This window comes from Marmota monax, unplaced genomic scaffold (assembly GCF_021218885.2).
Source record: "Marmota monax isolate L192 unplaced genomic scaffold, Marmota_monax_Labrador192_F-V1.1 WCK01_AAM20220418_F8-fsc00131, whole genome shotgun sequence".
Taxonomy (NCBI): Eukaryota; Metazoa; Chordata; class Mammalia; order Rodentia; family Sciuridae; genus Marmota; species Marmota monax.
This window is the reverse complement of record NW_026693141.1, coordinates 127,875-155,482: the sequence shown is the minus strand read 5'-3', so window position 1 is coordinate 155,482 and position 27,608 is coordinate 127,875. Positions and strand designations below refer to the sequence as shown.

Genomic DNA, 27,608 nt, shown 5'->3' with positions numbered 1-27,608 from the left:
CACAGCTTAGGGTTCAAACTTAAGGACATTCTGAAAACCAGCAGAAGTATGGTAGAAAGCAATTGAGAGAAGATTGGTGGATTCATTGCAGTTGTAAGCTAAACTGACTTGGAGAATAGACAGCTGGGAAGAACAACACCGCCTTCTGCAGCCATGCCCCGGCTCCCTACAGTTACCACCTGTCAGTCTATTCCAACCAGGATGCACCTATTAGGTTACAGCTCTTGTAATCCAATCATTCCACCTCCAAATATTCCTGCATTAACAGGTGCTTTGGGGGAACACCTCATATCCAAACCTTAACATTTTTCCTCACCCAGTGTTAGCATCTGCCATAAATCTACTGGACACCATGAAACTGACACTGGTACAGTCCACAAATCTTATTTAGATTATGAGTATGTGAGCATTCATTTGTGCACCAATGCATGTCCATGTGTGTACATATGCATACAGTTTTATGTAATTTTATCACATTTATGCTGCAACTATAACCACATTCAAGATACAGAATTTCTCATCACCACAAGGCACCCTCATGCCACTACTTTATAGCCATCCTTGTTCCCTTTCTACATAATTTTAACTCCCAGTGTGTTAGCTTTTTGACATTGGGGCCAAAATACCTAACAGAAACAACATATAAAATAGGAAAAATTTCTTTCAGCTCACAGTTTCAGAGGTTTCAGTCCATGGTCAGCTGGCGCCTTGCTCTGGGCCTGAGGTAAGACACCATTGGCAGAGGACATGGTGGAAGAAAGCTGGGACATGGTGGTGGGAGGACAAAATAAACCTTTCCAGGGCCCACCCTGAGTAACTTGCTTACTCCAACTAGATCCCACTTCCCAATAGTCCATTCAGCTATTAAATGGATTAATCTACTGATGAGGTCAGAACCAATCATTGCCTCTAAGCCCCACTTCTGAACCTTGCTGTGTTGAGAACCATGCTTCCAACATGAGACTTTGTGGAACATTCCAAATCCAAAACAAAACACCTGGAGACCATCAATCTATTCTAAATTCTAGAATTACATTATTTCAAGAATGCTGTTTGAGTAAAATTTTAAAAGTCTTTGGTAAACAAGCCCTGTAATTGTTCTGTGTTATTTGCAGGTATGTGTAATATCCCAAGGACATATTTATTTAGTTCTCATAAACACAGCCACATAGTGGTTTTTCTCATTTATCCAAGTTATATTTAATGCAAAATATGATATACTGCTTTATATTGAATGCACATGTATTTGATTTATTTTTTGATTGGAGCTTTTAAAAACTATTTTGAAATCATAATCTATATTTAATGTTGAATATTTTCAGATGGAAAATAATTATCATTTGGCCAAATACTTTTAGAAAGTTGCAGACCATTCTAAACTTGCCCATGATATAATAGGAGTTCATAGTCACTACCTGGAATTTCTTTTCTAGTTATCATTGACAAAAAGAGTGAACAATCTTTAACTGAGGTAAATGACTGGAAGACAATGTAATCCATGATTCTGAGCTTACTATTTCTTAATTGTTTGCTCATAAGACATCAATATATTCCTAAAATAATATTAGTAAGGTATTTTTTAAATACTGTAGTTAACTTTATTTTCTACCAAGATACTTTCAGTCATTGATTTTGAAAAGTTTCAGCAAAAATCATTATAAATGACTATGGTTAAGAATCAAAGGTTATGTTTCAAGGATCACTGGCCTAGTGATATTTTTCTGTGGGATGAGTATAATAGTTTATTATGGCTTGCACCATCATTTCTCTAAAGAGATGAGATTTAGGGCTGGAGCTGTGGCTCAGTGGTAGAATGTTTGCCTGGCATGTATGAGGCCCTGGATTTGATCCTCAGCACCACATATAAATAAATAAACAGATCCATTGACAACTAAAAAATTATTTTAAAAAAAGAGAAAGATGAGGTTTAAAAATGACACCAAGAGTTCACTGAATGAAGTCTTATTACAAGTGAATTCTCATTAGCCAGATTTTACCACTTGTTTCACCAAATTCTAACAATTACATAATATTGCTAATTTTTGAGTGATTTTCTCTAGAATATATAATTCTTTCCCCTTTTAATAATTAGGTTTTGATTTTTACATTTTCACTCATTTCTACTTAGTGTCAATTTTTGGCTTTGCTGGCAGTCAATTATATCAACAAAGAAGTTGACTTTAGATTTTAACTCTATTTTATGTTTTTGTTTGTTTTGTGGGGTTTTTGCTTGTGGTTTTGATCTTTGATACGGGGTTTTGCTATGTTGCTCAGGCTGGGCTCCATCTCCTGGACTCCAGTGATCATTCTTCCTCAGCCTCCCAATAGCTGGGACATGTTGGGCTTCAACTCTATGTCATGGTCTGTTTTGACTGACTAGTTGATATGCATTACATGTTGGCAAAATGTTTTCAGTTCCTTCTTTCTTCCTCAAACACTTTTCGAAAATTATTTATAACATCCAAACATACAGATAAAGAAAAAACTTTGGAAACATTTAAAATATTTTCATGGTCTCATAATGATATGTAGACTCAATATTACAGTCACAATTTCAGTATAAGTCTCTTTGAGTACACGTGGGTCATACTGGCACCTCCTTTCAAGATAGAAAGCAGTATCATATCTTCATGCTCTTCTTTTCTCTGGACTTCTTTATGAGATTCAAAAAACTATTCTTTATCTGTTGTATATAAGCACAGTTTAGCAATGTTTATAGATTTTCATATAATTTTGTTTACTTTAATCCATTTCAGTGTTTCTAATTTTAATTTAAATAAGCGATGTTATAACCACACTTTTATGTCTCTTTCTCACTATATATGTTCTATATAGAGTGAAAATTTTCTAAACTCCCTTTAGCACTAAAAAAAAAAGATTTTATTTTATTCATTGATGTAAAAGAAGAGTCATGTTGTAAAAGGTATTGAAGGTTCAGATTTCTGACATATTTCTGGCCATTTTAAACCTAAAAAATAAAATGAGAAATGTTTTTTAAAAACCCATCATATCATAAATCATATAGGAAATAAATATACCTCACTTTCATGTTTATAATATAGTATTGTTTTCCTTCTGATTCTCTATTCCATTAGGTTTATGGTAGAGAACATGTACTGCAAAAACACAAAGAATCAAATTCTGATGTGAAAGGTAATGTTCTGCTTCACCTATAAGTGATTGATTCATTTACTCAACACAGTACTTTTGTGCCACAACTTTGAGGTTGTGACCGTGTTTGGTGCCAGAGGTATTAAGAAGGATAGAGTGCCATTTCTTTCCTGCAGGAGTTGTCTTTTAATCAGAGAAGAAAAGCAAGTAAACAAGCACCAGGTTACAGGTGCAATGGCAGGAATTTGTACAGGTCCCTAGGGAGCAGACAGAGCAGTGGTCAGTTACATGAGAAGACAGAGATTTTTGAGGGATATCCCAAGGTTTTGAAAGGTTTTCCCCAAAGAAGATATAGGGATTTCATGTTTTAAAAACCATATTCTTCCTGAGATCATAGAGGTTAATCTCAGGAGAGAAATTAAATTAATAGACTTTATTTGCTTCTGCTACAAACCACTGTCTGATGTGAATCATTAACTATTAATCTAGCATCTCTGGTATTTTTTTCTTAATTTCTATTGTATTACCTTTAATTGTGGTCCTTTGGGGAAAAATATAAGTAATACTTAATTTTATCCAAAACAATTGCTTAATTGTATGTGTATATCTATTAATATATTATAAATATATACACCACACCTATTTCCAAAAAGGATTTGAGGTAACCTAATTAAAATATGCATTGCATATATGTATATATAATACTCATATAATATCTATATTCCATATCCATATATCCATTGGAAATAGCAAATTAATTTAAAAGTAGAATTGGAGATAAAAACCACACCAAGGACACCAAGGAGAGAATTAAGTCTATTATAATTAATATAGTTAATTCACTTCAACTTTGTTCTTTCTAGTATTGAGCAGTCACGCAATTCAGCTTTTTATGTGTAACTTTTATATATGCTTTTAAAAAAATGTGATATCAAAAAGTAGAACACTTGCCTAGCAGGGATGAGGCACTGGTTTCAATCCTCAGCACAGCATAAAAACAAATAAATAAATAAATAAGGTATTAAAAATATTTTTTTAAAGTAAAAATAAAGATAAGTGAAAGAGCCAGGCGCAATGGCACACACCCAGCAGCTATGGAGGCTGAGACCAGGAGGATTGTGAGTTCAAAGCCAGCCTCAGGAACAGTGAGGCGCTAAGCAACTCAGTGAGACCCTGTCTCTAAAGAAAATACAAAATAGGGCTGGGGATGTGTCTCAGTGGTTGAGTTCCCCTGAGTTCATTCCCTGATACCTGCCCCTCCCCACCCCCTGCAAAAAAAAAAAAAATAGATACGTGAAAGAAAGTAAAAAATCACATTTTAGGATATTTATTTGAGACCTTTTTCTGTATTTATATGCATAAACTTCATGTAAATGATCCCTGGCATGTTAGGATTTAAGTCAATGCTTCAACATAGGGGAATATGAAATAGTCTTTTTGTTGGTATCCTTTACAATTGTTACCTGATTAACTTTCTTTATCTCTCCCCTACCGCATCCTGGAATCCTTTGCAATTAAATTAGAACATCTCGATATTTTTTTATCAAATTATATTAAAAATCTAAGCAAATGATAAGATACCTCAGTGTTCATGGATAAGAAAATTTAATACTATTAAGGTGACAGTATTCCCCAATTGACAAATAATGTGCAATCCCTATCAAAATCTTAGTTACACAGAACACTAAAGAAAGGATTGAAGAAAACCTCAGAAGATGGAAAGATCTCCCGTGCTCCTGGATAGGCAGAATTAATATTGTCAAAATGGCCATACTACTAAAAGTTTTCCTGCAGCTCTCAGCAGCTAGCTGTCCTCAGCATTACCAACTCTGGCTACTGGCAGATTTTGGTGCTAGCAAACTTTCAGTGCAACCCACTCTATTTGAGATAAAAATCATGGATAGGCAAAACAAAATCATTCAAAAGAGACTTTATTAGGACCTTTACTACAGCATAAGGAAAGTAGTACATAGACCTATCCTATAATGGGAAAGAGAAGGCTGCTTATACAGACAAAAACTGTGGGCTCATGAATGCACATAGCATTCTGCTGGTGAATCCCAGAATTTCTGGTTTGTTTTAGATAGGGAAGGGCCTTCTCACAGAATAGAGTGGGGACACTTGAACCAGCTGCAGAGGGGTGCAGTCATTTAGAGAGGCTGTGGGGGCATAGTCATCTGGGATGGACTCACTATTAAAACTTGCATGATTAAGGAAAAAGTCTTCAGAACAAGTTGTGGAAGTTTCATGTAACTGCAGCCTGCTACAAGGTATTTGGAGCAGCCATAGTTGTTAAAATGAAAGAAAAGGCAAAAGTATTTCTTGGAAAACATCAAGTCCTTCTGTCTCAAATGTACTTCAGGGTGTCTAAAAATAATGGACATTTTAGATACAGACATCTGTGTGATAGACAGACACAAAGTGCCTGAACAACAAACAGCTAATCTGCAAAAGCACATCTGAAGATACTAAACAGATTGACATTGAAATTCCTGCTGTAAGTAATAAGTAAGATCCTAAGTACTGCATGATCAAAACATTGTTGTTTACACTATATCTAACTTGATGTCATTACCATGGACTGGCCAGTATCAGTCTAGTATGGACTGGATAAGAGCAGGACTACAAGCCAAAAGGAATTTGATAACCAGGTGCAATGGCACGTGCCTAAAATCCCAGCAGCTCCGGAGGCTGAGGCAAAAGGATCACAAGTTCAAAGCCAGCCCTGGCAATTGAGCAAGGCCCTAAAAGCAACTAAGCAAGACCCTGTCTCAAAATAAATTTTTTTGGGGGGACTAAGCCACATCTGTATTTTATTTAGATAGGATCTCATTGAGTTGCTTAGCACCTCACTTTTGCGAAGGCTGGCTTTGTACTCACGATCTTCCTGCCTCAGCCTCCCAAGCCCCTGGGATTACAATTGTATGCCACTGTGACCAGCTCAAAATAAATTTTTTTAAAGAGCTGGTGATATTGCTTAGTGGTTAAGCACCCCAGGTTCATGTACCAAAAACAAAAAGCAAAATAAATAAATAAATAGATTAATTAAGGAATTTGATGTTTGTGTGAATTCCATTTTACCAATACATAAAAGAAAGAAATGATATTCTAAAGGCTATATGCAGCTAAGAGAGGTATTCTTGGAAAATGAAACAGCAAAAACATTCTGCTGTATCATGGGAAAGAAAAAAAATGTCATTGTTAATTTTTATTCAATATAGATGATATCTATTTAATTAGTCTCCATAGATTTACATTCAACTTTTTAAAGACTATATACAATTCTATGGCCTATAAAATTTAAATATCTGATAGAGTTAAATTCTATAGCAAAGGAAAGGAGAGAAACTTTGTAAAATATTCTACTTTCTCATACATACTATTTGTTTAATTGTGTTAATAACAACTAACTGCCTTTTACCTATTATATTGTTTTGCTTAGTGTGTATTATTAGCAAAGCAAATGATATAGAATGATATATAAATTTGAATACCTATTTTATCTTAAAATAATAAAGTACTGTGTATAGTTATTTATTACATTAATGTACTAAATTGTGGGAGGTCTGGTATGTCTGTGTCCTGAATTGGCTCTCTAAAAGGTTGGCCTCATTAGTGAACATGTAGATAATCTTCATAGATCCAAGCATACTCAATTCTGCATTGTTAGACAGTTATTAGTTAGGTATTTGTACTGTTTGCTATTCTCTGGAAACAGTTTAATCAAAAGGCTTCCCGAGGAAATATGTACTTTTATCTTTTATATACCTGAATGAAACAATAGTGGATTAATTGAAAATAATCTCAATTAAGCAAGCATTAACCATGTAAATGAATTGACAAAAAACTATTATATTTTGTTGATCTTAATACCTAAGCAGATATTTTATGGTATATTCTCTTTTACAGTGAAAATACCTGGACAAGCTCCTTCTTGGCTTCTAAAAAAATATTTAAGGTAGGAAAACTTATACTTGATTTCTTCTACCTAACTATCTTACTCATTTTCCTCTTTCTTATAAGATTTTGGTTTTGAATTAAAGCAACAGGTTAAAGTGACTTTCCGATAACCATTGCTAATTGAATATCTCCTTATATTCAACACAGTACCTATGACTAGGTCACTTTCACATATATATGCATATATATACACATATATATACACACATATATATATATACACACACACATATACACACACACACCCCCATAAGATGGGTACTTTGAAGGTTTCTAAGATTTCAATATTGCCAAGCTGTCCCCAGTAGTTGCCTTAAATTCTATAGATATTTATTTTTATGCACTCATTATTTAAAAGAGAAACTGAGTTTCTCTTTTAAAACCAATATCTCTGTCATAAGTTAATTATTTAGAGTTTTAGAAAGAATGAATAATAATCAAATGTTTTACTCTGTATAGTGGCAATTGGAGCATTGGTCACTGAGGCAAAAACTAGTACCTAAAAACTGAAAGAGGAATAGAAAGGGAATTCAGAGATTACATAAACCAACTATGTAGTTTTGTGTGTACCAGCAATTATTCTATCTCTATCACCCTTGGCAAGTTTCCCTATCCTTTAGAATAATGATATAAACAAATATCTAGATAGTGAAATAGGTAGTCATAGGTAAGCATTTGAAAATCACCTGAATTTTCACAACAGAGTGACCATGACCATGGTATGTTCTTTCTCCTTTCCTTGGTTTCTCCCCTAAGAACTTGGTTGCTGCTAAATAAAATAGGTTTTAAGGAAAAACAGAGACTTGACAAAAAATGCCTTACATATTCTAAGACCAATATATGAGGCACCTTTTGGCATATCCATAATTGTATATAAAATTAATTCTTTTACACTAAGATTTAATTTTTAAAAATATCATTTATCATATCTTTATTATACTCTATGAAATAAATTGAATGATACATTAAGATACGAGAAAAAGTACTGTAGATAGAAGGTATGACTTCTAGATTTGCCTCTGCCTCCTATTAGCTGGGTGATCTTGAGCAAATAGTTTAACCCTTTTGATCTCCCTTATGTAAGATTAGATATACACACATGTCCATATATTTATGTATATATACACACACTTTGCATACTCTGGGGTACAATATACCAATAGAACAAGGCAGTACATTACTCTTGAGTGGGTAGTTTGCTGTTTGAAATTGAGATCACAGAACCCAGTTTCTTTCAGCTCCCAAAATATGATTCAGAGTTTTAGCAGAGACAATCGAAGATATTTTCTAGAAACCTGTGAGAGGCCAATCCAGGAAATAATTCAGCCCCTGGGAAATCGTTTATATGAAAACTGTTTCAGAGTGACGTCCTTGAAGTTTCCTAGGAGCCAACAAACATCAAGTTGGATTGAAAAGACAAGGATACGAACAGGTTTTTAAAAAATTATTATTTAGTATTTTAATCAATATAAAGATGACTTATACTATATTTTCATTAGTAAATTTATGAAACCTGGATTATGGAAACTGCTTTGGTAAACAGAATGGATTAATAACCATTTTTGTCCTGTCCCTGAAAATACTTGCCTTATTTAATCTTCATATGAGTTAAATTTAGAAGAAAAATATTTCAGTTTAATACAGCCTTGAAAAAAATTTTAATTATCTTATTTGCAATAACTCCCTGCTATTGATACCTTTCATCCTCACTTTTCCCCCATAGGGATTTTTTTTTAATGCCACCACCATATTCTGGTAGCTTTTGCTTTCCAGACCTGGAATTTTTCATTGGAAATCACCTTTATTCATGTCTCTTTAGAGTATCCCTACACTAATTGAAGACCATTGTAGTTCACAGTCTCTGTCTTGAGATGTGTCTATTCTAAAGCACCCCTATAAAGGGACAGAGAAGATTGGCCTTGTCCTGATTCTATCATGGTAATTCATGCTAGTTTAAGTTAGTAAAGCTAAAGTCAAATTCACCTACATTATTCATCCAGGTGAATCTAAAAATTATTATGCTGAATAAAAAGTCCAGATACATAATGGAAAAATGCTATATGATTTCATTATATGTAAGCAAGTTAACCTATAGAGAAAAAAAAACAGATAAAAGTTTCCTGGAGTAGAGAATGAATGGGAAATTTGATGCACAAGGAACCTTTTAGGGACAATCTATACTAGATCCTGGCTGTGATGATGGTTTCACAGGTGTTTATGAATTGAAACCTCATATTTTTGAGCCATAGCAACTAGCAGGATTGAGTTATTATCTGCTGATTCAGGGGGAAAAAAACTAAGAATGGAGCAGCAATTCAATTTGGACATGTTGCATTTGAAATGTCTATTAGATATTCAGTTGCACTATTGAGTAGGCAGAAGGATATGAGTCTGAAGTTCAGAGAGAGACCTAGAATGGGGATACATTTGGGAATTTTCAGCATATAGATACTATTTTAGGATAGATGCTGGATGGAATTCATAAGGGAATAGGTATAGAGATAGAAAAGGGTTAAGGACCAAGTTCCCAGGGAGCCCCTACATTAATGGGTCAGGAGAAGAACAGGAACCAACAAAGACTACTTTGGGGTGTGAGGTAGGATTTGAGGAATTCATAGAATGTGTTGTTCTAGAAGCCAAATGAGAGTCTGAGTCTGAGGCTTCTGACTGGTCAACTGCAATGGATTGACTATTGAATTTACAGCACTGAGGTTCTTGGGGATTTTAATCAGAGAAATTTCAGTACAATGATGGAGGTACCAATTCTAATTAAAGCATATTTTAGAACAGGAAGAGAGGAACTGGATGGAGACTAGTGGTATTTGTATGATTCTGCTAAAAAAGGAAAGTTATTTGTCCACTTTGGAAGGGTTTTTGCTGCTGTTGTTCCCTATTGCCTCCACCACTGTGCCTAATTAGCCTTATCCAGTCTTTCCTGAAATTAGCATCTCATCTTTTCTTGACTATTTTATGGACACATGTCTAATAAAATTCTACAATACTCTTTAACATTAAGTCAATTTCATGGAGAGCTATCTTCTCTTTGTATTGCCTCCCACTTTTCTAATAATATATGCATATAAGACTGTGTATTTTCCTCTAAAATGTTATGTCTTCATTATCACTCTGTTTCTTACAGAAGGATGTTTGTCTTTCCCCATTATTGAACTTATTAAGGAGGAAATGTCATGGATTGCTGTCAGAGATTAACGAAGAACCCAGTTAGACTTTAGTTCTGGAAGAGTTTATATTTAGTGATAAGATATAATACAAAAACAGAATTTCGGCTGCCAGGAGAGCATGGAGGAGGAGTAAATTCATGACAAATCCTGCAGATAGTTTTAGACCTAAGTCATTTCCCTTTGAACTTGGGAAACACAAATGTGACACCCTTGCAGTAGCCACTTTTCTACTCAACCAAACCCCAGAAGCTGGCAGGAAGTCACGGCACTCCAAGAATCTTGTCTGTTTTTTGGAACGTGCTTCACCTACACAGACTTTCTTGTTATTTTAGCTGTCTATAACCATGTCCCTAGTGCCATCAATGAATTCTAAATGTTGATCAATCCTAACAAGAAAACACATTATTGAAGCTAAGTAATGGATTTAAAGAGAGTTACCTATATATACTATTCTGCGTAGGGGGAGGACATTGAAATTTTTAAAAAAAGAAGTCCACAGTATATTTCCATAGTTTTCCATGACCTGTTCTCACCTTAACCCTCTGTCTATATTTTAGAGTATGTCTGTAGATTGTTTCTGTGGTCCCTTTGTTTACTTAGTAGGAATACTGCTTTTTCTTAGGAAAGATTTTTTTAAAATCAACCCATAGGAGTTTTACCTGATCCATATGCACTGAATTTAACAGAAATGTCTTCAAGTTTATAACATATGGAAACCCATCCCGACTGTTTTCTCATGGTAGACTGTTCCCTCTTTTTCATATTCTATCTCAGTGGGAGACTGAGACAGGAATAATCAGATACCTGTGGTCACATATCTCTCAGAAAGTTAAAATCTGGACATGTGTGAATATACAGAGCTGCGCATATAGGGGAGCTATATTGACCCAATTCCAAATGTAGGAATATAATTTACATTCCAGCTCTTGAAACCTAATCCACATCTCTAGCATATTTTCTCCATTCTTTTGATCTAATTTCCTTTACTCCAACCATGCTCTTATCAGTGTCTTTAAAATTTTTGTTTGCCTTTAGTAAGTAATAAGTAATAATTGAATAACTTAATAAGTAATTATTGAATAAATACAACTTATATATCTATTCATATTTTTCTGGTTGATCCCCAGATCTGCATCACAACTTAAAAAGCAAAGGTAAAGAATGTACGCCTGTCCAAAGTAAGAAGAGTGGCATAAACTGGACAGATGATGAAAAAAGAATCTACAGGGATAAAAGAATAGCTCAAACTCAAGAAATATTGCATTATTTGCTCCCTATCATGGAAACCCAAAAACCCATGGAAAACAGTCAGATAAAACAGTTATTCAATTCAAGAAGCAACTTCCAAATCCAACATCAGTAAGTCCATACAGTATTATCATTTGTAGCTTTTTTTTTTTTAGGTGGTGTTAGGAATCAAACCAAGGGCCTTGTGTATGCTAAGCAAGTGCTATACCCCAGAGCCACATCCTGTTCCTAAATATTTAATACATTCATTTATAAGGAAGCAAGGCAGATTAGTTCATTATTCTAAGCAACAATCCTGGATAAATAAATAGTCTTTGGAAAATTATATCAGCTACACCACATTTGACAAAGGGACAAAGAAAACACCAGGTATGTGAAGTTCTAAGTTATCAGGTCTTATTTGAATGGTTATTTGTATGAAATTACTCATTAATTTGCATCTGTGAATAAAGTATGCATAAATTATATGTAATCATATCCTGACTTGAAATTTTTCAGGTGTTTTTAAATAATTCTTATTCATTATGGTTCTTGAAACTCTAACCAGACCAATCAGACAAGAGAAAGAGATTGAAAATGATACAAATAGGAAAAGTCAAATTATCTGTTTGCTGATGACATGATCTGACATCTAGAAGACCCCAAAAAACTCCACCAGAGGACTTATAGAGATGATAAGTAAATTCAGCAAAGTATCACACAAGATAATAGGTAGCAAAATCTGAATTCAAACCCAGGCAGACATTCTGATTCCAGAGTCCTTCTGAACTTCATCATTATGCTTTGTCTTTTCTCTTTAAACATAAGTGAAAATCAGGACCAATATACCAAATACACAAAGAATGCCTATAAGTCATTTAGAAAATAATGGGTATTTTAATGTGAAAAGGGGCAAAGGCTCTGAATGAGGAATTCACAAGAGATAAAACACAGAAAATGAACATTTAGAAATGTTTGATCTCACTAAAATCTAAAGAGTGCAGATTAATACAATGATGAAATACCATTTTTACTTCTCAGCGGACAAATTTATTCATTGATTTCGTGAATATAAACAGAGTTTCTGGAAGGCAATCCAACAATATAAGTGGAAAATCCTTAGTTTCATTTCCTTTTCAATCCTTCACATTCCTTTCTTTCTTTCTTTCTTTCTTTTTTTCCTTTATGTGGTGCTGAGGATTAAACCTAGGGCCTCACACATGCTAACCACATGCTCTTCAACTCAGTTCCCATACATCCATTTTGACTAAAAAAATTCACTTTTAGAAATTGTAGCCTGCAGAAAAAGCCTGAATATGGTGTGATGCATGTGTTCAGTGTTGTTAAGAGAAGTCAAAAATAGAGATATGAAATAAATGCCCAAGAATAGAAAATTGCTTAAATAAATTATGGTACATTCATAAAATGAAATATTATATAGCTATTTAGTATCATACAGAATATTTAATTAATTAGCATGGAATGATGTTCCCAATAAGTAAGTGAATGAAATAGGATATATAAATCAGATAAACAGATTTGGTATGATTGCATTTATATGTATGTGCACATTCAAACACATACAAACCTACAAAAAGGCTCTGGGATCACATATTCCCATCAATGATTATCTCCTGATAACTAAAGTGTTTTTAGGGGATGGTAATCCTCTTTCAGTTGTTTTTCCCTAAATGTTTATTAATGGGTATTTTTTATGTAATCAATAAGATTATTAAACTGGGAAATTGAGGGAAGTTTCTAGTGCAATGGGTAGCAATCATCTTGGGGAAGGATGCCTGACAGGAATAGAGTCCAATAGGTCAGCTAATATGAGGTAAGCAAATTGTAGTGTTGGCCCAGGCAAACAAGGAATCCAACATGATAATATCAGCAAAATCACAAATTAGGAAACTAATAACAAAAATACAACACATTTGAGCAAAGAGGCTAAGAAGCTGAGAATCTAGAGGTGGGCAAGGGGTCTGGGTGACAATTAGAACATAACTTGATTTTTAGCTATATCTTTCATAAGAGATTCCTTATGTACTTTGAACCCAGATAGGCACTCAGTGTGTATTAGCCTGAGCCTGAAGGTATAGACATATACGAGGATGTATTAAGACCTCTCCATTTATACATATCAGAAACCAATTCAAACTAGCTTAATTAAAAAACATAAAGGAAGGGTGAAAGGGAAGAATTCCAAGAATTTACTAGGCTATTCATGGGAAGAAAAGGAGAGGGAATTCATCCAGGTTTCAGAATGTGGGTAGAACTGGGAGAGGAAAACTACCAGGGCTCTTTATCTATCTACAGTCTAGTTTTCCCTCTCTAGAAGAAGGGGGTACACAACGGTCAGCTCACAAATTTATATCCCGTAGCAATTTGACTTATAAGATTAACTCACTATCGTTCATTCCCACTTCTAAATTATAAGGAGAGAGAATCTGATTGGCAACCATGTCAGTGAATAGAGATCACATAATTACATACGTGGTTGTTGGAAGCCCTACCCTTGTGGACCTAGAGAGAGTCCCCTGAGAAGGGGAAATTGTGTCTGGGCTGGACATCCCCAAAAGTATCTACTTTAGGTTTACATGGAAATATAAAAAGCAGGAAAGCTGCAAATAAGACCATACTTAGCAAAGAGACTCTCAGTGTATATTTAAACATTATCAAACTGATAATCTTTGCTTTTATAATTTATGGGGTTTGTTCTCTGATCTATATATTCTCTATTTAACTTGCTCATCATTTTTACATAGTATTATCTATAGAAAATGATTACAAGATAAAGAAAGGATAAGTAAAGAATGAAAAGATCACACCTTTACTAAATTATCTTGGACATGAATCTAAGTTTGGACTAGATAGAGACTAGTTAATGTGTTGCTACAGCTTGCAAAATTATCATACTGAAGCATTTGACATCTGGGTGTAATTATAGAACTTGAACATAAATTGTTCTGCTCTTCAGCCAAAATAAATAAGGTCTAGGTGGATTACTAATCAACAGCATGTTAGCAAGATGATTTATATCCCTTAAATTTATGTAGAGTCAAATACTGATCAGAATTCAGATATGGAAGAATAAATTTCATGTTTTGCATTCCATTTGGCAATAATGAAAATTCTTGAGAAAGATTATATAAATCAGAAGGTAGTTGGAGAGATTTCACTCCAGATGAAGTAGACACATTATTCCAGTTCTTCTTACTAAAAACAATTAAAACCCTCAGATAATACATCTAAAACAAATATAAGACAACTCTGAATGGTTGAAAAAAAGGAAGGAGACTTGCTGGGGACTTCAGGAACCAAGTAATAACCCTGTGATCTGGGTTTCCTTTTTGCCTCATGAATTCAAGGTTTGAAGCTGAATAAGACCCCAATCTGGAAACACCAACAGGCACAGACACATGCACAAAACTCCCACAGAAGCCTAAACTGTATAACTAAAGAGCCAAGAAAGTGACAGCTAACTCAATAGAAAACTCTTAAGACAATAAGTTTTTCTACTCCAGACAAACACCACTGATAAACAGTGGTTGCACTGCCATCTATGTAAGTAGAAGCCATGTGAGAGGTGTAGACTCCTACTCTTATGAGGTATAACACCCCACTTAGGGTAGGATTTAAAAAGGACAAGTAGAAGCCAAAAACTTTACTCCACTGGCCTATAAAGAGCCTCTTCTCAGAAGGTATCACTGGAAACCACTAAGGAGCCTAGACTTCCACACCCACTGGACAGAAATGAGGTGCTCTTCTGCTCCCCATTGGGCTAGTATCAGAAGGGGCCTTTGTACCAAGACCCAGCAGCAATGAAGCAACCCCTGTCACTGGCAGCACAGGCAGCACAGAGGTTGGAACTGTTCAACAGAAATTAGGAACCTCTTCCCTCTGACATCAGCAGAGCCCAAGTGGGGACCTGGACTTCTACTTCCATCTAGTGGTAATGAGGTCTTATCACCCCACTTCTCTTGCTGGCACAGAGTCAAAAATCTAGCTAAAACAAAGTTTAAATAAGATCCAGAGTCTTATGATATGAAAATGTCCATGTTTTAATCAGGAATAAACCATCATTTTAAGTACCAGGACGATCCAACACTAATTTTAAGAAGACAATTAATCTTAAGAATACAATTAGCTGATATACCAATGTTTTAGTCAGCTTTTTTGTTGCTGTGACTAAAGGACCCAACCAGAACAATTTTAGAGGAGGAAAAGTTTATTTGGGGACTCACAGTTTTAGAGATCTTAGTTTATAGAAGGCCAGCTCCATTCCTCCAGGTTCGAGGTGAGGTGGAACATGATGAAGAGTGTGGCAGAGGTTTACATGGTGATCATGAAGTAGAGAGTCCACTCGCCAGATACAAATATATACTCAAAGCCACGCCCCAATTCCCACCTTCTCCAACCACACCCTACCACTTCAATTACCACACAGTTAATCCCAAATCACTGATTGGGTTAAGACTCACAATCCAATCATTTCTCCTCTGAACCTTCTTGCACTGTCTCACACAGGAGCTTTTGGGGGATCCCTCACATCCAAACCATACCAGTCTGCCCCAAAACCTCACAACCATCTCACAAAGCAAAATATATTTTTTCCATTTCTAAGAATCCCCATAGTCATCAGTTCCAAGATTTGCTCAAAGTTCAAGTCCAAAGGCTTCGCATTGTGAACTCCTGTAAAATAAAAAGCAATTTACAAGTATCCAATATTTAATGGTACATAGTAAACATTTCTATACACAAAATTAGGGGCATAGAAAGAAAGGATAGGACCAAACCAAGACCGAAATGCAGCTGGGCAAACAAGTCCTGTAGCTTCATGTCCTGCATGTGGGCATATGGCATCTTGATGTTTTCTCCAAAGGGCATGTGTAGCTCCACCCTTTGTTGCAGCCCAAGTGGCCTTTTGTTGGCTTGTTTCTGCTCAATTCCTGTAGCTGTCCTACTATGATGTCCAATGTTACTGGCATTTCTTAATCTCAGTAGTCTCCACTGCAGCTTCAGCTTTCTCCACACATCTCCACACTTTGACGTCTCAGGGGATGCCCACAGGGACTCCAGCCCTGTTGTACTTTTCCTGGACTTCCAGGCCTTCTTTTGAAATCTTGGTGGAAGCCTTCATGACCTCCTAACTCCAGCATCCTGCATTCCTGCAGAACCAGCATCACATGATTGATGTCAAGTTCTGCCGCCATCTTGAGCAGTAGCAAAGCCTCCAGAGACCCTTACTATGGCAGCCTCTGAGTGCCTGGATGGCTGAGCACATTGAAAAAACTTCCTAGGCCCTTTTTGGAAGAAGGGTACCCTACTCATCTCTTCTCAAGAGAATTTTCACCTTTACTCCCTTGAGCTTGAGATATGGGTGTGGTCTTGCCAGCTCCTGAGATGCCAGTAAGCCATCTTTCTTATTGTCTCTAGGAAAAATTTTTAGCATTTCTGTAATGTTAGTATTGTCTTTAACAACTGCAACTTCCTTAGTTCTAGTTTTATTCTGGCCTTTCAAATTCACTTTTTCCAAATCTTTCTGCTGTGCTTGCTGCTCCTGATTATCACCATAAATTCGTATAAAAGCCACCAGCAATATCCATGCCACCACCTGAATGCTATGCTACCTAGACATTTCTTCTGCCATATTAAGAAGTCCATTGCTTCTAAAATCAGCCTCACAGAAAGTCTTTGGACACGAGCAAAATGAAGACAACTTCTCAGCCAGAACATAGCACTAATGGTCTCTACTGCAAGTTCCAATAGAGTCATCCTCTGAACCCTCTTGAGCCCTGTCTTCATTGTCCCTGGTTCTATTGGCATTCTGGTCTTTTGAGCTCCCACCAGAACTGGCCATTAAGTTTTGCATATAACAATCTAAAGCATTTCCAGCTTGCACTTTTAAACATCTCAAAATTCCTCCCACCAATTCCAAGAAGCTCAAAAATCTTCTGAACCACATGGTCAGGTTAGGCACAGCAATGACCCCACTTCTCAGTATCAATTTCTGTTTTAGTCATCTTTTTCACTGCTGTGAATAAATGACCCAACCAGTGCAACTGTAGAGGAGGAAGAATTTATTTGAGGGCTCATAGTTTCAGAGATCTCAATCCACAGATAGTGGCTCCATTCTTCAGGGCTCCAGGTGAGATAGGAACATAATGGCGATAGAGTGTGGCAGAGGCTTACATGGTGATCAGAAAGCAGAAAGTTCACTCACCCGATATAAATATATATCCAAAGCCATGCCCCAATCCCCACCTCCTCCAGCCACACCCTACCACTTTAGTGGTAAATCACTTATTGGGTTAAGACTCTCACAACACAATCATTTCTCCTCTGAACCTTCTTGCACTGTCTCACCAGGAGCTTTTGGGGGGGGGGGATATGTTAGATTTTTCTAAGATTTTTTAAAGTCATGATAAAAATGGTTTAACATACACAGTTGAAACAAATGGGAAAAAAATTAAGAATATTAACAGAATAGAGATGGAGAGAAAAGGAGAAAGAGAATATTAAAAAGAACCAAATTTCAAAATTTTAACTGAAAAGTACAATAACTGAAATAAAAAGTTAGTAGATGAGCACAATAGCATAAGTGAGGTGGTGGAGTAAAGGAAAGAGTCAGTGAACAAAGAAAGAGAAAAATAGAAATTATCTAATATCAGAGATAAAATAGAGTAAAAATAAAATGATCAGAGCCTAGGAGGCTATAAAATAAAATTTTTTATTCATATTATCCGAGTTTCAGAAGGAGAGGTGAAATAAGATAGGGACGCCAGTGAACTCAAAGAAATAATGCCTGAAAAGTTTGTAAATTTGGCAAGAGACATAAACCTGCAATCAAAAGCTGAGCAATAATTCAAAGGACCAAGGCATTAGACCAGAGACACTGTGCCTACTAGAAGAAAATGTAGGCCCAAATCTCCATTATGTCAGATTAGGAACTGACTTCCTCAACAAGACTCCAAAAGCACAACAAATAAAATCAAGAATCACTAAATGGGATGATATCAAACAAAAAAGCTTCTTCGCAGCAAAGGAAACAATCAAGAACTTGAAGAGAGAGCCTACAGAGTGGGAGAAAATCTTTGCCACATGCACCTCAGATAGAGCATTAATCTCCAGGATATATAAAGAACTCAAAAACAAACTTAACACCATAAAAAAAACCAAGTAACCCAGTCAATAATGGGCAAAGGAACTGGACAGACACTTCACAGAAGAAGAGATACAAATGGTGAACAAATATATGAAAAAAAAATGTTCATCTCTATCAATTAGAAAAATGCAAATTAAAGCTATATTGAGATTTCATCTTACTCTAGTGAGAATAGCAATTATCAAGAATACAAGTAACAATAAATGTTGGTGAGGATGTGGGGGAAAAAGTACATTTATACATTGCTGGTGGGACTAAAATTGGTGCAACCACTAGGAAAAGCAGTATTGAGATTCTTCAGAAAACTTGGAATGGAATCACTGTTTGGCCTAGTTATTCCACTCCTTGCATCACTACAGTGATGCAACCATATCAATGTTTATGGCAGCTCAATTCACAATAGCTAAGCTATGGAACCAAACTAGGTGCCCTTCAACAGATGAATGGTTAAATAAAATGTGATGTGTGTAGATACACAATGGAATATTACTCAGCCTTTTAAGGCTGCTTCTTTAGAAGAATGAAATTATGGCATTTGCTGGTAAATGAATGGAACTGGAGACTATCATTCTCAATGAAATAAGCCAATCCCAAAAAAAAAAAAAAAAAAAAAAAAAACAAAGGCTGAATGTTCTCCCTGATATGTGGAAGCTAACACACACTAAGATGGGGTAGGTGAAAGGAAAGTGGTGCAGGACTAATCACACACACACCTGGGATAAGAAGTGGGTTTATTATCAGGAGCCTGACAAGGCTGCTCAGCACAGAGAGGGACAGAAGCAGCAAGTGAGGGAGAACAGCAGCAACTCCCCCTCAAATGATACCTTTTGTAGGCTAGAATCATGGCTGGGCACTAGGGGCAGGTTTAGTCTTGACTGACACAGTAAGTATCTCCTGATCTTTGTGGAAGGCAAGCTTGTTTCTTGGGAACAGAGATAGGCAGTTTTCCTCTCAGAGGGGGAACAGGGAAACCTGCATGTCCCTTTATCTTCTCAAGGAGAGAACAGGGAAACCAGTATGCCCCCATCTCAGGAGCCGGTAAGTTGTCTTCTATCTCCCAAATGAGAGAACAGGGCAAGACCAGCACATCTCCAGGAAGGTAAGTTTATCTCGGGCTACTTTCTATTTCTTGGGAATAAAACAGTATTCATAAAGTGGAGGTGAAGGAAAGGAATATGGCTGCAATTATGCTAACATCAGGGAAGATTAGAAGTTCATTGGATTAAATAAAGGGGAATGGAGGGAAGAGTGGGGCCGGGAATGGGAAAGACAGCAGAATGTTTTGGACATAACTTTACCATGTTAACATATGAATACATGACCAATGTAACTCCCCATCATGTACAAACACAAGAATGGGATCCTAATTAGAATACGTTATACTCAATGTGTGTATAATATATCAAAATACACTTTACTGTCATGTTTATCTAAAAGAACACATTTTTAAAAGTGAAAAAAATGTTTTTCTGCATCTGTTGATGTGATCGTGTGCTTTTGTCTTTTACTTGATTAACCTGATGAATTACATTCGAAATAAACATAGTCATGATGTTTCCAAAAAATCATCAACTGAAACTGCCAAAGACACATTAAGTGCCCAGCGAGGAAAGCAATCTTTAGCATTTGACCTACAATTTCATACTCAGTGAGACTATTTCCCAAGAATGATAATAAAATAAAAACATTTTCAGGTAAAATGAGTTTTCATGAAAACATATTAAGACAAAATCTAAAGCATGTAATTCATAGTAAGAAAATCAACCCATAAGTAAGTTCTGATAAATAAAAGAGAATTGTGAATAAATAAAATAGTGAACATGTGAATTAATTTAAATAATTATCAATACAAATAATTGATAATAACAAACATGAAAAAAAAAGCTAAGCAAGCAACTAACAGGACACACCCAAAGAAATTCATACCAATTTACCAAAATTTAACTTCTGAAAACTAAATAAAAAGACAAAATCTTGAAAGGCATCAGAGAAGAATAACACCTTTCCTACAGGGAAAAATAACTTGAATGACAGTGGAGGCCAGAAGAAGTGCACAATAGTTGAAAGGAAATATTGAACTAAAATTCTATACCCAGTGAAAATAAAGGTGTTCACATGAAGTGAAGAGATGTTCACATGAAGTAAAACTTAAGAGAGTCTTTGACCAATATTAATTAATATTCTAAAAGAATGGCTAAAGGTTTTCTCTAAACAAAAAGAAAACAACAAAAGAAAGACTACCAGGAAAAAAATATGGTAAGCAAAAATACAGGTCAGAATAATGGGTTTTCTAAATTATGTTTGTTGAAGTAAAAGTTATAACAGTAATATTGTTCTAAATGTATGTAAATGAAATATTAAGGCAATTATAAATGTGAGAAGGTAAAGACACACAAAGGAAGGTAGTTTCCATGTCCAAACTAGTAACACAACACCACCTTTAGATTTTGATGTTGTGCATATGTAATATAATGTGTAGAGCAGTCTCTCAAAAAGCTATTTGAAGTGATACACTCAAAAGCACTACAAATAAATCAAAGTGGAATTCTCAGTTCACATCATCCATAGTAAGGCAGAAAAAAGATAGAAACAAAAAACAGTGAACACACAGAAACAATGTCAATGCTTGAAATAAAACCAGCAAAGATAGATGGGCAGAATAGATCTAAAAACATTACTCAATGATACAGAGTTCACTTGAAACTCATTTCAAGTATGACAATGTAGACAAAATTTTAAAAAGATGGAAAAAGACATATCATGCAAACATTAATAAATGAAAGGAGTGACTATATTCAATAAAGCAGATCTCGAAAGAAAATTATCAGAGACAGGCACATTATATAATGAGTAACAATTCACTAAGAACACACAGCAATCTTAAATGTGTTTGCTTAAAACTACAAAACTGATTACAAAATATGTAAAGCAAAAACTGGAAGGAGACATAGGCAAATCCACTATTTATTCAACAAGTAAATGGCAAATAAGGATATTAAGGAATTCAACAAAAAAAAATACTTAATTGGTAATTAGAGAGCATTCCACCCAACAACAGCATAATACACATTCTTTTCAAGTGTACATACAGATTATACCAAGATAGACCAAAACTGGTCATAAAACAAACTTCAAAAAATTGAAGATAATTTAAACAATACAAAGTATAATCTGTGACCACAATGGAATCAAACTAGAAATCAATATCAAACAGAACACAGACAAGACACCCAAATATTTGAAAAATGAACAACACACTTCTGAATAATTCATGATATGAAGACAGCCTCAAAAGGAATAAAAGTATATATTGAAATGCATGAAAATGAAACCTCAATATATCAAAACTTGTGGGATATAACTAAAGCAGTACTGAAATGTAAATTTATAGAAATAAATGCATATGCAAAATAGAAGAAAAATTTCAAATCAATAATCTAAGCTCCCCACCTCAAGAACTTTTTTTAAAAAAAAAAAAGATCAAATAAAAAGAAAGGTAATAATAAAAATAAGAGCAAAAATCAAAAACAGAAAAATGACAGAATATCAGTGAAATAACTAGTTCTTTAAAAGATAGGTAAAATTAACAACCTTCTATCAAGACTGTCAAATAAGGAAAAAACAAATTACTAAGTAAGAATGAAACAAGGGATATCACTAAAGATCAAAAGATAGTTGAAAACAATACAGATACAAATTTAACAATTTACAGAAAATAGATCAACTCCTTAATACACTCTTTCCCTCCCTTCCTCTCTCCCCCACCTCACAACTCACTCAATATGGAATAGAATATTTGAATGCCTTTTAACTATTACAGAAATTGAATTCATAATTTTAAACTCCTAAAACAAAGAATCTCCTGGCCCATATGGTTTCACAAGAAAATTTCATCAAGTACTTAAAGAAGAATTAATACCAATTTTACAAAAATTTTTTCCAGAAAATAGAAAAGTAAGTCTCTGTTCATTTCATGAAGCTACCCAATGGCCTGATACCAAAACCAAAGACAGTAAAAATAAAGAAAGATATTGAATGAGGTCACTCATAGATGTATATTAGAAAATATTTAACAAAAAAATCAGTAAATAGAATACAGTGTTAAATTTAAAAAAGAATTATACATACCTTGGTAGTGTGATCCACTTCAGGAATTCAAGGATGGTTCAATATTTTTAAAAATCAAGTACACATCTGTAATGCCAATGACTCAGGAAGCTGAGATAAAGTGATTGCAAGTTCAAGGCCAGCCTGGGAAACTAAGCAAGATCATGTCTCAAAATAAAATTAAAAGGGCTGGGGATATAGCTCAGTAGTGAAATGCTTGCCTAGCAGACGCAAGGGCCTCAGTACCAACCACACACACACACACACACACACACACACAATCAAGGTAATCTTCCATATTAGCAGGCTGACGATCAAAACCCACATGATCATGTTAATTGGCACAGAAAAAAATTGACAAAATGACAAAAAAAAAGATAAAAATTCTCAGGAAAAAAATAGGAATAGAGAACTTGTCATAGTCCATTTTCACCATTCTTATCCAACAATGTACTAGATGTTCTATCCATTGTAAAAGAAACAAAGCATACAGATCAAAATAAAAGGAAGAACATGGTCCCTTTTTAATTATGTTATTCTCTAAAAACAAGTCTCAAGAAGTCTATTGCAAAACAAAACTCCTGGAACTAATAAAAAGCAAGTTCTTCTAGACTTCAGAATATAAGATAAACATACAAAACATATATTTCTATATGTAAGAAATGAACTTGTGTACATCAAAATTACAAATATTATACAATTTTCAATATCTCATAAAAATGAAATACATAGTTGAAAATTTACTAAATAAGTGTAAGACTTGTATGTTGAAAACTACACAACATGAATAGGAGAAATCAAAGATCTAAGAGAATGGGGAAAAAAAAACAGCATGTTCCTGGATTGAAAGTCTCGATGAGTAAAGATGTCAGCTCTTCCCACATTGATATCCATGTTTTACACAATTCTTTTCAAAATCCCAACATGACTTTTTCACAAAGACATTAAAATAGCAAAAACGATTTTGACAAAGGGTAAGTGGGAGGAATCAGTCTGATTTCAAGATCTTTTATATAGCTACAGTAATACAATGTACTATTGGAGGATGAATAGATATATACATCAATAGAACAGGGTAGAGAACCTAGAAATAAGCCTATAACCGATTTTATAAAAATGCCAAAGTCAGAAGGCTGAGACAGAAGGATCACAAGTTCAAAGCCAGCCTCAGCAAAAGCAAGGCCCTGAAGCAACTCAGCAAGACCCTCTTTCTAAATAAAATATAAAAAGGGATGGGAATGTGACTCAGTGATTAAGTGCCCCTGGGTTCAATCCCTGGTACCAAAAAAAAAAAAAAAGAAAGAAAAAACAATTCAACGGAGGCAGAAGGTCTTTTCAAAAAACAATATTGAGATAATTGGACTTCAGTAGGTCAAAAAGTGAAACTTAAGTTCATAGTGTATACAAAGATTAATTCAAAATAGATTATGACCTTAAGTGTACAACATAGGACTACAAAACTTTTAGGAAAAAAATAGAAAATCTTCAGGAACTAAGGTTGAGCAGAGTTCTTAGACTTGACACCAAAAACATGATTCATAAAATGAAATATCAGTAAATTGGGCTTTATCAAAATAAAATGTTCTGTAAAAGACCATGTTGAAAGTATAAAAAGACAGGCTATAAAGATATGGCAAACCATGTGATCAAAATACTTCTCTCTGGATTAAAGAATTTTCAAAATTTCAAAATTAAAGCATTTTCTAAGTATTAAAATAAACTTTTCATTTAGAAAAAGGAAAAAGACATGAATAGACATTTCACCATACAAAATATACAGGTGACACGTAACCACATGAAAAGATGTTCAACTAGCCATTAAAAATGCAAATTAAATACATAATGAGCTAGCACTGCACATCTTTGAAATAAACAAAAACAACAGGGCAGGGAATGCTCAGTGTCACAGCGCTTGCCTAACATGTATGAGGCCGAGGCCCTGTATGGGTTCACTCCCCAGCACCCCTGCTCCTGCCCCCCCAAAAAGCACCATACCAAATGCAGAGAAATTGGATTACTCATATATTGCTGGTGGGAACATAAAATGGGCAACCACTCTGGAAAACAGTTTGGCAGTTTCTTTAAAAATTAAATATATAACTACCATTTTACCCAGCAATTACTCTCCTGGAAATTAACCCCAGTGAAACAAAGACTTAAATTCACACAAAAACCTGTACACAAATGTTTATGCAGCTTTATTTGTAACAGCCATAAATTGGAAATAATCCACATGTTCTTCAATGATGAATCATTAAGCTGTAGTGCATCTGTGCCATGGACAACTACTCAGTAGTAACAAGGAATAAACTAATGATGTGCAGGGTAACCTGGATGGATAACCAAAGAGAACTACACAAACTAAAGCTAATTCCAGAAGGTTGCATACATTGTGATTCCATTTATATAACATTCTTGAAATAAGACTAGATAATTGGGATGATAGATTAACGGCTGCCAGGAGTTAAGGAGGGGATGGGCAAGGAGGGAAGTCAGCACTAAACACAGCAATGTGAGGCCACAGTTTTGTATCTTGACCACAACAATGTCAATACCCAGGCTATGGTATTGTACTATGGTTTTGCAAAATGTTACGTTTAGAGGAAACTGGGTGAAGAGTACGTGGAATCTTTATTATTTCTCCCAAATGCATATTAGTATACAATTACTCAAAATTAAAAAGTTTAGGAGCTGAGATTATAGCTCAGTGGTAGAGTGCTTACCTACCATGTATAAGGCCCTGGGTTCAATCCCCGGCACTACCAAAACAAATTAGAAAGTTTAAGTAAAATGCAGTTAAAAGTTTGTGGTTAGAAAACCTGAGAGAAATGACATGGCTACCATGAATAATTTACAAGATCTCCCTCTCTCGAAAAAAAATTTCCCTCTAAATATGAGGATCTCTACCTTGATTTTGTAGTCTATAAAGTGGGTACATGTCCAGCAAAAATTCACATATTTAATTTCTTTTCTAGACCAAAGCCAGCTACTTGCATAAATATAAAGAAATACAACTCATCTTGGACACCACCCAGAAACCCTCCTTTTGTAACTCAAAGGAATCTTAGGACAGATGCCTCAGAATGGTTCCAGTCTGTGCCCCAAAGGTCACTTGAAAGTTTGACACCTCTCAAAGGCACCAAGAAGAGGAAAAAACATGTTCTCTGGGCCACAAAGACTGAAGACATGAACCTTCTAAGCAGCAAATTGGAGACTGCTCCCTCAAGCTTTGAAGTGGTTGCAAACATAAAAGATAAGAGTCTTCAAGATGAAGAGTCCAAACTGCAGAGCTCTAAGCAGATAGTTCCTCATCTCCCCAAAACCAAGAAGGAGCAACCACATCAGAATGACAGACAACTCACCTTCCACCTGAGGTTCCAAAGGGACAATTAATCTCGCTGTTTTCTTGCTCTGAAAACTGGATGAAAGATGACATTGCTGACATAGTAAAAAGAAAACAAGACAAGCCTTCCTTCACTATACCTCCCTCTTTACAGGCATATGCAGATGCTAAACTACAAATTCAAGATATCCCATATTATTTAATGGAAACATCTACCAGATATTTAAAAAAATCTAGAGAAAATATAGAAAATTTAAAAACACTAAAGATATTTATATTTAATTTTTGTCAGCATGAAAAAACAAAATTCTGAACTTTTGATTTCTTCCAGAATTACTTATGCATACAGCACCAAATAACTAAGAATTCAAGGGAGAAATGACATGTGCTATCACTAATTTTAACCTCCCTATTAGGCACTTTAATGAACCAGTCAACATCATTTCCTGAATTTATTTTTTTTTTTAATTTTTTATTGTTGGTTGTTCAAAACATTACAAATTTCTTGACATATCATATTCCACACTTTGATTCAAGTGGGTTATGAACTCCCACCTTCACCCCATACACAGATGGCAGAATCACATCAGTTACACATCCATTGATTTACATATTGCCATACTAGTGTCTGTTGTGCTCCGCTGCCTTTCCCATCCTCCACCCTCCCCCCTCCCCACCTCTCCCCTCCCCTCCCCTCCTCTCTCTCTACCCCCTCCACTGTATAACCCTGAGGGTCTCCTTCCATTTCCATGCAATTTCCCTTCTCTCCCCCTTTCCCTCCCACCTCTCATCCCTGTTAAATGTTAATCTTCTTCTCCTGCTCTTTGTCCCTACTCTGTTCTTAGTTACTCTCCTTATATCAAAGAAGACATTTGGCATTTGTTTTTTAGGGATTGGCTAGCTTCACTTAGCATAATCTGCATTAATGCCATCCATTTCCCTGCAAATTCTATGATTTTGTCATTTTTTAATGCAGAGTAATACTCCATTGTGTATAAATGCCACATTTTTTTTTATCCATTCGTCTATTGAAGGGCATCTAGGTTGGTTCCACAGTCTTGCTATTGTGAATTGTGCTGCTATGAACATCGATGTAGCAGTGTCCCTGTAGCATGCTCCTTTTAGGTCTTTAGGGAATAGACCAAGAAGGGGAATAGCTGGGTCAAATGGTGGCTCCATTCCCAGCTTTCCAAGAAATCTCCATACTGCTTTCCAAATTGGCTGCACCAATCTGTAGTCCCACCAGCAATGTACAAGTGTACCCTTTTCCCCATATCCTCGCCAGCACTTGTTGTTGTTTGACTTCATAATGGCTGCCAATCTTACTGGAGTGAGATGGTATCTTAGGGTGGTTTTGATTTGCATTTCTCTGACAGCTAGAGATGGTGAGCATTTTTTCATGTACTTGTTGATTGACTGTATGTCCTCCTCTGAGAAGTGTCTGTTCAGGTCCTTGGCCCATTTGTTGATTGGGTTGTTTGTTCTCTTATTGTCTAATTTTTTGAGTTCTTTG

The 27,608-nt window shown here is 35.3% G+C and overlaps 1 protein-coding gene across 1 annotated transcript in view; it reads left to right on the top strand.

Annotated features, from left to right (window-relative positions):
* The window catches only part of Agbl3 (AGBL carboxypeptidase 3), a 65,147-nt gene extending 38,848 nt beyond the window's left edge, over positions 1-26,299 (top strand). Inside the window, exons 13-16 of the mRNA XM_058582854.1 lie at positions 3,096-3,153; positions 8,300-8,503; positions 11,381-11,612; positions 25,728-26,299. Coding sequence (XP_058438837.1) covers positions 3,096-3,153; positions 8,300-8,503; positions 11,381-11,612; positions 25,728-26,145 — 912 coding nt within the window. The 3' untranslated portion in view covers positions 26,146-26,299. The remainder of the gene's footprint in view (positions 1-3,095; positions 3,154-8,299; positions 8,504-11,380; positions 11,613-25,727) is intronic.
* The last annotated feature ends 1,309 nt before the right edge of the window (positions 26,300-27,608 follow it).